The 9,422-nt window shown below is 54.6% G+C and overlaps 1 protein-coding gene across 1 annotated transcript; it reads right to left on the bottom strand.

Annotated features, from left to right (window-relative positions):
* Positions 1–724: 724 nt before the first annotated feature.
* LOC142045817 (zinc finger protein RFP-like) lies at positions 725–5,436 on the bottom strand. Its single transcript, XM_075059798.1, has 4 exons — positions 5,402–5,436; positions 2,987–3,209; positions 2,321–2,343; positions 725–997 (listed from the first exon to the last, which is right to left on the bottom strand). The coding sequence occupies exons 1-4, from the start codon at positions 5,434–5,436 to the stop codon at positions 847–849; spliced, it is 432 nt and encodes a 143-aa protein (XP_074915899.1). The 3' UTR covers positions 725–846.
* Between the last annotated feature and the right edge of the window lie 3,986 nt (positions 5,437–9,422).

Below are 9,422 nucleotides of genomic sequence, written 5' to 3'. Positions count from 1 at the left end.
ATGTTACAACAAAACTCTATTTTTGAAAAAACTCTAACGTATACTAACAAACTTGCAAATAAATATGTTTTAAAAGAGCTCAGCCTTTGTCATTATTTTTTTTTTTTTTTTTCTTCTTTAACAAGTATCAAGCAGACATAACCACAGGGAAACTGTCAAAGACCTTAAGGTCTTTAAAAGCATTTAATCAGAACTATGTAAGCTTAATTAAAATCACTATTAATAATTACTGCAATTAAAACTGCAAATAAGACTTAAATTAATGGTAGTCAGTAAAAAAAATAGCGGGGCAATAATTAAAGAAGCAACCGGCAAAAAAATGAGTACTAAAAAAACCTTGCAAACACTTTAAAATGCTTATGTGGCATTGCGAAGCTAAATATTTAAGAGACAGTCAGTTGCAAAATATAGTGGATGCAAGAACAAAGTAAATTCCTTCCCAGGGTTACACAGCCCAGTGCTGGAGGCTGCGATCCGTCAGTATGGTAAACCTATGGTATTGGCTGAATCTCCCCAGGTCAGGTCAGAGACAGTCACGTACCTGTAGTGTCCCCAGCCCCCGTCGCCCAGCGTTATCTTTTCTATTGGGAAGGGAAGATGGGCAGGTGAGTTTCGAGGCCCGCATCATGGAGATTATCCCCATTGCATATTAATGGAACTGCTGTTTAACTAGGGAGATTGGTGACAGAGGTTCTTCGAGGCCGAGTAACGCAGCGCTGCAGACAGAGCCAGCCCCACAGGGCTGCTCCATGGGGAAGGGCGACTCGCTGAGCTGGGCTGTGAGATGGAGCCCAGGATCAGTGACATCACTAGAGTCCCCGACTCCTTCCCAGGGCCAGGGTCGCTCTAACCAGAGGAGACGCGACCCCCAGACTCCAATTCACCTTTGAATCCCAGCAGCAACTCCTGCAGCATGGCACTTTTCAGAGAGAAATCGCTGAGTCTCTTCTCCAGCTCTGCAAACGACGGCTCTGGCTTCCGAAACCTCCCATCCTCCCTGCTGGGGAAAGGAGGGGTGAGAAATAGGCCTGAGCCCAGCAACCCCCAAACTCTACGAAACCTGGATCTGAGCTTTGTAGCCTAAGATGGTCATTGTCATGGTGAGTTACCTCAGCCCTGTGCTCCCCAGAGAGACGGGAAGTGGGGAGACACTAGAGCAAGGAACGGAGACATTGTTCAGGAGCTTTCTCAGGGATGCTCTGGATCTGTGGGGGGCAGAGCCACCCCCTACGCTGGTTTACTGCAGGAACAAGGGGCACCAGCACTGGGATTATGTGGAAAGGGAAGAGACACAGACCAAAGAGTGGGCAGGTCCTACGTGCTCACAGTGGCCACAGACAGAGCTCAGGGCTCCAGCAGGGAATGAACCTGGGCCCTTAAACACCAAAACCCTCAAGCCCTTCAGCTGAAGCAGTAATCCTGGGGTGTCCAGCTCTTTTGGCAGAGGGGGCCACGTTGCCCTGTCCATTACAGCCAGCGGCCAGGGCATCAGGTTAGGACTCTGTGCCCTGCTCCATTCGCAGCAGAACATCCACTGCTCTCCATGGGACACCCATGTACAAGAAACAAGAGGAGAATCTGCCCTTTGTAGCAGAAATAAAATTTTAGTTCTTAATTTGCTAAGTCTTTGCCTGTAACACTCAGAGTCACTCAGGAGGAAAACAGCCTCTTCCCGGACACCCTGTAGGGCCCTGCTGGTTCTTCCTTGTGTTTCCCTTCCTTTCCCACCCTCCTTTCTCCATTTCTCTTGTTTCCTTGTCATTGTGTCTCTCCTCTGTTCTCCCTTCCCTATGGCAACCCCCTATTCCCACCTCACAAAGGTTTCACTCCCACCCTCTCCCTGATCCACCTGCTCAGGTGATCACCAGGGAACGTTCAATGTTGACATCAAAGTGTCATCATTTCAGTTGACGCCCCGATGACATTAACAGGGGATAGGAGAGTTCACGCTCTCAGAGCTACAGCTTCAGGCTGCTGGCAGCCCCAGCAAGGCAACGCTGTCTCCTTTTACACTGGGAACGTGTTGAGGGCCAGCAACTCATCTTAACAAATGTGAAAGCTGAGATTCTGCACCCTCGGAATACGTGATGCGGCCACATCAGTCCAGGAGACAGGCCTGGTCTGTCCCATCAGCCCTGGCTCTAGCAGCCCTGCTGTGACCTCATTAGTGATCGGACAGTAACCAGCTCTTCTCCTACCTGAGTCAGCCACTAGGGGAGCCAGAATCACACGCTCCAAGGGCAGGGGGCAGCTTCCTATTCAGTGCAGTGATCAAACCTAACGGCCCATGAGGGGGAGCGAAATGGAGCCCAGGACTTACCTGCCCCCAGTGCCCCCAGCACCCTAAAGAGGGAGAGAAAGAGGAGGCCGTCAAGGGGAGTATCCCTGCGTGGGGAGGCCTGATGCTCTGCAGGGGTCACCATTGAGGTCTCAGGCAGTAGGGGAATTTCAGGTTTACATTCCCAGAGCAGCGGCCTGCCTCCTCCCCCCCCGTCCCCTGGGACTTTCCCCTACACAGCCCCAGCAATCCCTGTGGGCAGGTCGCCATTGCAGGAATCTTCTCCCCAGGCACTTTACAGGCAGAAAATATTTCTCTGCATTGAGAATCAAATTCTGTCCAGTGCTGAGAGACCCAGAAGGCCCCTGGCCCCACTAAACCCATTAACCTGCAGTGCGAGGGGCCTTGGGCCTGGCTCGGGACCTCAGCATGGTGGGGGAAGGGATTTCACCCTCCAAGTGCAAATGCAGAGTCATTTCCAGGAGAGAAAGTCTTGGGGCTGCAGCATCCAGGACTCCCAGGACACATCCCTGGTGCCGCTGCCAGACTCACTGTGTGACCTTGGGGAGGGCTCTGCCCCTCCCTCTGCCTCACTTTCCCCATTTGTCCCATAGGGATAATGCCCCTAACCCCACTCTGTAAAGTGCTTTGGGGTCCAGGGCTCACCTATAGAAACGCTGCGTATGATCATTGCAATGACAGCCTGACCTGCAGGGGTTGGCTCAGCGGCTGCTGCCCCTTCTCTCCTCCCCTCTCGCTGAGCAGGGAATTCTCCCAGGACAGGCTGCAGATGCCCTCATCCCTTCTCTGGACAATGGCTCTGTCTAGCTCTTCCAGCTGGGCCAGCAGCCGCTGCTCCTGCTCCTCCAGAAACCCTCGCAGCTCCTGCCACTCCCAGATGATCTTCTGCCTCTCAGCTGCCCGTCTGTTTCTGCAAACAGGGAGAGTGGAGCTCAGTAACAGGGGAACATAGAACATAAGAACAGCCAGACTGGGTCAGACCAAAGGTCCATCTAGCCCAGTATCCTGTCTTCTGACAGTGGCCAATGCCAGGTGCCCCAGAGGGAATGAACAGAACAGGGAATCATCAAGTGATCCATCCCCTGCCGCCCATTCCCAGCTTCTGGCAAACAGAGGCTAGGGACACCATCCCTGCCCATCCTGGCTAATAGCCACTAATGGACCTATCCTCCATGAACTTCTCTAGTTCTTTTTGAACCCTGTTAAGTGTCTTGGCCTTCACAACATCCTCTGGCAGGGTTCCACAGGTTGACTGTGTGTTGTGTGAAGAAATACTTCCTTTTGTTTGTTTTAAACCTGCTGCCTATTCATTTGTCACTGGGTGACCCCTAGTTCTTGTGTTATGAGGAGAAATAACACTTCCTTATTTACTTTCGCCACACAAGTCATGATTTTATAGACCTCTACCATATCCCCCCCCCTTAGTCATCTCTTTTCCAAGCTGAACAGTCTCCAGGCTTTGTCTACACTGGCACTTCTCTCCTGCTGACAAACAGCAGCCACACTGCGCGCCTGTTAGCAGCACAGCTGTAGCGGCACAGCTGTGTCGCTAAAAGCTGCGGCGTGTAGCCATAGCCTCAGTCTTATTAATCTCTCCTCATATGGAAGCTGTTTCATACCCTTCATCATTTTTGCTGCCTTCTCTGTGCCTTTTCCAATTCCAATGTTTTTTTTTTTGAGATGAGGTGACCAAATCTGCACACAGTATTCAAGATGTGGAGGTACCATGGATTTATAGAGGCAATAGGATATTTTCTGTTTATTTGTCTATCCTTTCCTAATGATTCCCCATATTCTGTTTGCTTTTTTGACTGCCGCTGCACAATTGAGTGGATGTTTCCAGAGAACTATCCACAGTGACTCCAAAATCTCTTTCTTGAGTGGTAACAGCTAATTTAGACCCCATCATTTTATGTCCATTTGATATTATCTTTGCCAATGTGCATTACTTTGCATTTATCAACACTGAAATTCATCTGCTCGGTAACTGGGGAAAATCATAAATGCAGCCTCGGGGCGGGTGGCAGAGTTATTTACCAGAACACAAGATCTCTTGTGGGGAGTGATGGGAAGTTCATTTATCCAGGAAGGGAGGAGGGATCAGGGCCGGGGTGAGCTGTACATCACCAACAGGAGGGACACTTCTCCCCAAAACCTCATCAACTTGCACTGAGCCAAATCCTCCATCTCTGCAGCCCACATTTCATCTCCTCCCCCTCCCCCATCCCAAATCCCCCAGGAGCTAGAAAGGATCCCTGGTCACTGTGACATCCAGACAGCCTGTGGGCAGGGGCTCTGGGCTAACACAGACTGACCCTCTCCTGCCCAGCAGCCTCCTGCATCCTAAGGGCACCATGTTACCCCCGTGTCTGACCCTGCAGGCTCCCTGGGCTCCAGTGGGGATGGGTCCCTGGCTGAGGCTGGCAGGGGGGGCCTGCATTCACCAGGTCATTCTTATGCCAGGCAAACCTCAGTGGGGGGGCTCTGGGCACCTACCAGCAGCTCCTCGCTTTGCTGCTCCTCCTCGGCTTTGGCTGCTTCTCTCTCTTTTCCCAAGGGGCCAGATGCTTTTGTGGTGCCTCCTGGAAGAAGCAGGGGAGGGAGGGTTAGAAACTGCTGCAAACCTCCCAGCTGCCAGATTTCAGGGCCCGTCCTGCCCTGCAGACGCCTGTGCAGGGTCCCTGGGACTCAGACTGAGAGGAGCTGGTGCAACAGGGAGCAGCTTTTCCAGAGGAAACGCAGGGCCCCAGGCTGCAGTGACAGGGGTGCAGCCCAACCCCAGCTCCCGGGGCCTCACCCCACATCCCAAGCAGCCAACTTCAGACAGTCCCCACTTTCCCCAGCGCCAGCCCCCAAAGCTCCCGCAGGGCCAGATCTGAACATGGAGCCCCCCAAACATCCCCAATCCCCAGCTCTGACCCCCCCCCTTTCGCACACACCAAACTCCCAGCCCCCCCCAGCCACAAAAGAGAGAGGATGAGAGTCTAGGAAGCTACATGCATCCCAGACATGCGCGCGCGGGGGGCGCTTCCGCTCTGTCTAGCCCAGGTAAGGGAGGTCCCGGCCCAGCCTGACCCTCCCCGGCTCAGGGCACGCTCATACCTTCTGCGCCGCCGCCATGCGCCCAACCGGTGCATGCCGGTGAGATCTCAAACTCCCGGCCGGCGGGTGCCACTCCGCCTGTAAGCTGGCCGAGCCGCCGGCAGGAGTGGCGTGTGCCGCCGCTCAGCGTGTCCACCGGACACTCCAGGGCCCTGCCAGAGCGTTGCCCGCGCTGGGGCTGCTCGTCCGGCCTCCGGCATGGCCGCGCACTGCCACGGCACAAGCGCGGCTGGGCCGGGCGCAGGGCCGGGCCGGGCCGGGCCGGGGGGGGGGCAGGAAGGGGCGGCTCCTCCCGGGGCCTGGCCCTGCCCCCGGGCCCCTCGCAGGGGGGTTGGGATGCGTGGGGAAGCGGGTACCCGGCTCAGCCCGGAGGGGGTTGGAGAGGGGCTGGGTCTCCCCAGGGGAAAAGCAGGGGCAGGGGCTGGTGCTGCTGAACCATCAGCCCAAGGAGCCCCCGGCTGAGAATGCAGCGAGCAGGTGTCAGTTCAGCGCCAGAGATGGGAGCCAGCACGTGTCAATCACCTGCCTCTAAAGCCTCTAAATCCCCTGGGCACAGCTCGCCAGGGCACAGCTTGGGAGCTGCACTGGGAATACATCCTGCAGGAAGCCTCCCTCCCCCACAGCAGAGTGGTGCAGGGAGCCTGCTGGGCCCATAACCCAGAGACAGGGCTGGCTCCAGGCCCCAGCGCACCAAGTGCATGCTTGGGGCGGCATGCCGCGGGGGGCGCTCTGCCGGTTGTAGGGAGGGTGGCAGGCAGCTCCAGTGGACTTCCCGCAGGCATCCCTGCGGAGGATCCGCCGGTCCCGCGGTTCTGGTGGAGCATCCGCAGGCAGAGCATCCCCCGTGGCATGCCGCCGTGCTTGGGGCGGTGAAATGGCTAGAGCCGGCCCTGCCCAGAGATCAATGGATTGTAACCACCCTCTACTAGCCTGGGTTTTATTACAGCCCTGGCAATAATCCAGCTGCCTGCATGTGTTCTGCAGAGAAAAGAACAGATTCTCTCCCTGTTCACACTTCCATGGTGATTAAAGGAAGGAATAAAGCCCCAGCAGAGCCCTGCCCCACAGAGTCCCCTCCTGGAAGGCGAGAGATGTGCAGTGACTAGAGCTCCAGCTCAGGGTTGCCAGGTTTATATAACTTTTGGTGATGCACAGAACGGGTCCAAGTCCTGCCCCTTCCCCCAACCCCCACCTAAGGCTCTGGGAGGGAGTTTGGGTACATGAGGTGCAGGTTCTGGGATGGGCAGGGGAAGCAGTGGCAGGATCTGGGAGGAAGTTTGGATACAGGAGGGGGTGCATGCTATGGGAGGGAATTTGGGTGCATGATGTGCAGGCTCTGGGCTGGGGCAGGGAGGCTCTGGGAGGGAGTTTGGCTTCAGGAGGTGCAGGTTCTGGGCTGAAGCAGGGGGTTGGGGTGCAGGGGGGGCAGACCCTGGGAGGGAGTTTGGGTGTGGGCTCTGGGTTGGGGCAGGGGGTTGCAGTGGCAGACTCAGGGAGGGAGTTTGGCTGCGTGCAGGATCTGGGCTGGAGCAGAGTGTTGGGGTATGGCACCTATCTTGGGCAGCTCCTGAAAGTGACCTGCAGCAATTTCTACATGGAGGAGGTGAGGGGGATCTCCTGTGGCCACTGCCCCCAGGCACCACCCCTGCAGCTCCCATTGCTGCAGTTCCAATGGCAGAGTTGGCGCTTGGGGCAGGGGCAGCGTGTAAGAGACACACCCCGCAAGGACATGCCATTTGCTTCTGGGAGTGGTGCGCCATGCAGAGCGAGGGTGGGCAGGAATCCACTTTAGCCCCGTTGTGCTGCCGGTAGTGGTGGCAGGAGCCCCCAGGCCCTTTCAAATCGCCCAGGGCCAGCTGATCTGACTTTCTGATAGGGAAGCCACAGGAGTGGTCACACACCCCTCATGAGCACTTCTGGGGAGTCTTTTTGGGGCTCCTGGAGTAGGCGGCAGAGAGGTGCAGCCTCACCACCAAGTCTGTTTCCCTGGAGGAGAGAGGGGGCTACAGGGTGATCTCCCACCTCTGTGCAGCCAGGAGCCTCTGCTCCCCTCTACCATGCTGGAGCCTCCACATTTATTTATTGACAAATAAAATTTGCAGAATTTTAAAATATTGTGCACAGAATTTTTATTTTTTTGGTGCAGAATCTCCTCAGGAGTGAAACTGACTCAGGGAACCTCCTTGGATTGTCACTGCTTGGTTAACCACTCAGCCACCACACCAATGCACAGAGAGTGCCAAGCCTTACTGCTATATGGGGGTGGGGGCTGGGGTCGGGTCACACACATTCAGACTGTACGCTCCCCCAGCTACAAACCGCTGCTGATTTCCCATTTAGGACATTATCCATTACTGACAAGTTTGACCGTGTTCTTTTCTTTATCTCATGCTGCTAGTTAGAAGGATCAGTATGGATTTTTTTCCCCAAAAATACACAACCTCCTAAACCCGCTTTTAGCAATCAGAATAATTTAGTGTCACCTTATTTTTGCCTGCCCCATACAAAAGAAGAGGCTTTTGTGGGTTTCCTGACTCAGAGGATGAAAATGAACGTGTGTCGGTCCGCACTGCTGTGAATCATTGTCGAGCGGAACCCATTGTTGGCACTGGTAGTGTAGACACAGCCTCAGACTCGGTGTTGGGGAGGGGAAGTATTGCCTCTAGAGTCACCCAGGGGTGGTGTGAGATTGTCCCAGGTTACTGGGTGGGGGCTCGAGCGAGTTCTGTGTTGTGTTGTTAAAAAGGATCCCTAAGATATTGAGCACGGCCCATATTGCTGCTGACTCCAACTGGCAGAAGTGTCACAGAAAGAAGCAGGGGGAGGGGAGAAGCACCGTGAATTTATGCAATTATTCAGTGAGGCAGAGGCCTGGCAGGAAGGAACTACCTGTGCAAGCACCCTTGGCAGAGAGGGGGATCTGTGATGTCCTCTGCACTGGAGATACAGCCCAGGGATGGGGCAGTAAATGGAGAAGGGAAGATTTGTGAGCTGTGAACCCCTCTCTCTGGGTATTTCCCGTGCAGGCATTTCAGTGTCTCTCTTTGCTCTTTCCCTGTGTAACCCAGTGGTTCTGAAATGTTTTGAACTGGTGACCCCTTGCACAAAGCAAGGTGCTGAGTGCGACCCCCCCCCCATCAATTCAAAACACATTTTTTCATATTTAATGTTATTTTAAATGCTTAATTTATAACCCAATTCTTTAAAATGAATTTAACTTTTCTTACCACTTTTAAATTCAGTCTAGAACACACTTTGAATTATTATTATAAGCAGAAAAGGGTTTTTAAAATAGTTACTGTTTAATACTGGGGGTGTGAAGACATTTGTCAATATCACTTTTCACAGCAGACTTTGCTCCATTGCCACCCTCACTTCTGCTGCCTGCAGAGCTGGGTGGTTTGTGACCCCCACATAATAACCTCATATCCCCACGAGGGGCTGTAACCCCCAGTCTGAGAACTCCTGGGCTTTCCCTTTCCCGCTCTGGCTGGGACACTTGACACCTGTCCTGTTCCCAGGGGACATGTGCTGTCCTGGAGCTGGGTCTGCCGCTCCTGAGGGGAGCCAGAGCTGGGGCGGGGGGAAGGGCAGAATGTCAATGGGGCCGGCAGCGCTGGGAGCCACAGACACAGGGGGGCAGAGATGGGCTGAGGAGGGGGCCACTTGTGCAGGGTCACTCCCCTGGCTGCCTCCAGCGCTCTCCCCTGCCCCCCGCTCCCTCCATCCCCTAGGGCCTGTCTTAATTCAGACAGTCCCTTTGCCGTCATATCCCCAGCACATCAGTGACTGAGATAGCAGGAGGCAGGTTTTCTCTGGGGCACTGAGCTTTGCCAGGGGGTTGGTGGCTGCTTTCTTTCCTCACCCTGGAGTAAACTCAGCTTTTTATTCCATCCCTGATGTTTCATGGAATAACAACGGCAGCATGAAGAAAGAGGTGGGCACAGCGGGTCTCGGGAGGGGCAGAGAGGTAACGGTGGCAGGCAGGACGGGTGTCACGGGAGGGGCAGAGAGGTGTGGA

This window comes from Chelonoidis abingdonii, chromosome 21 (genome assembly GCF_003597395.2).
Source record: "Chelonoidis abingdonii isolate Lonesome George chromosome 21, CheloAbing_2.0, whole genome shotgun sequence".
NCBI classification, from domain to species: Eukaryota; Metazoa; Chordata; order Testudines; family Testudinidae; genus Chelonoidis; species Chelonoidis abingdonii.
Note: the sequence above shows the minus strand (reverse complement) of the source record. Positions and strands in the feature narration are given on the sequence as shown.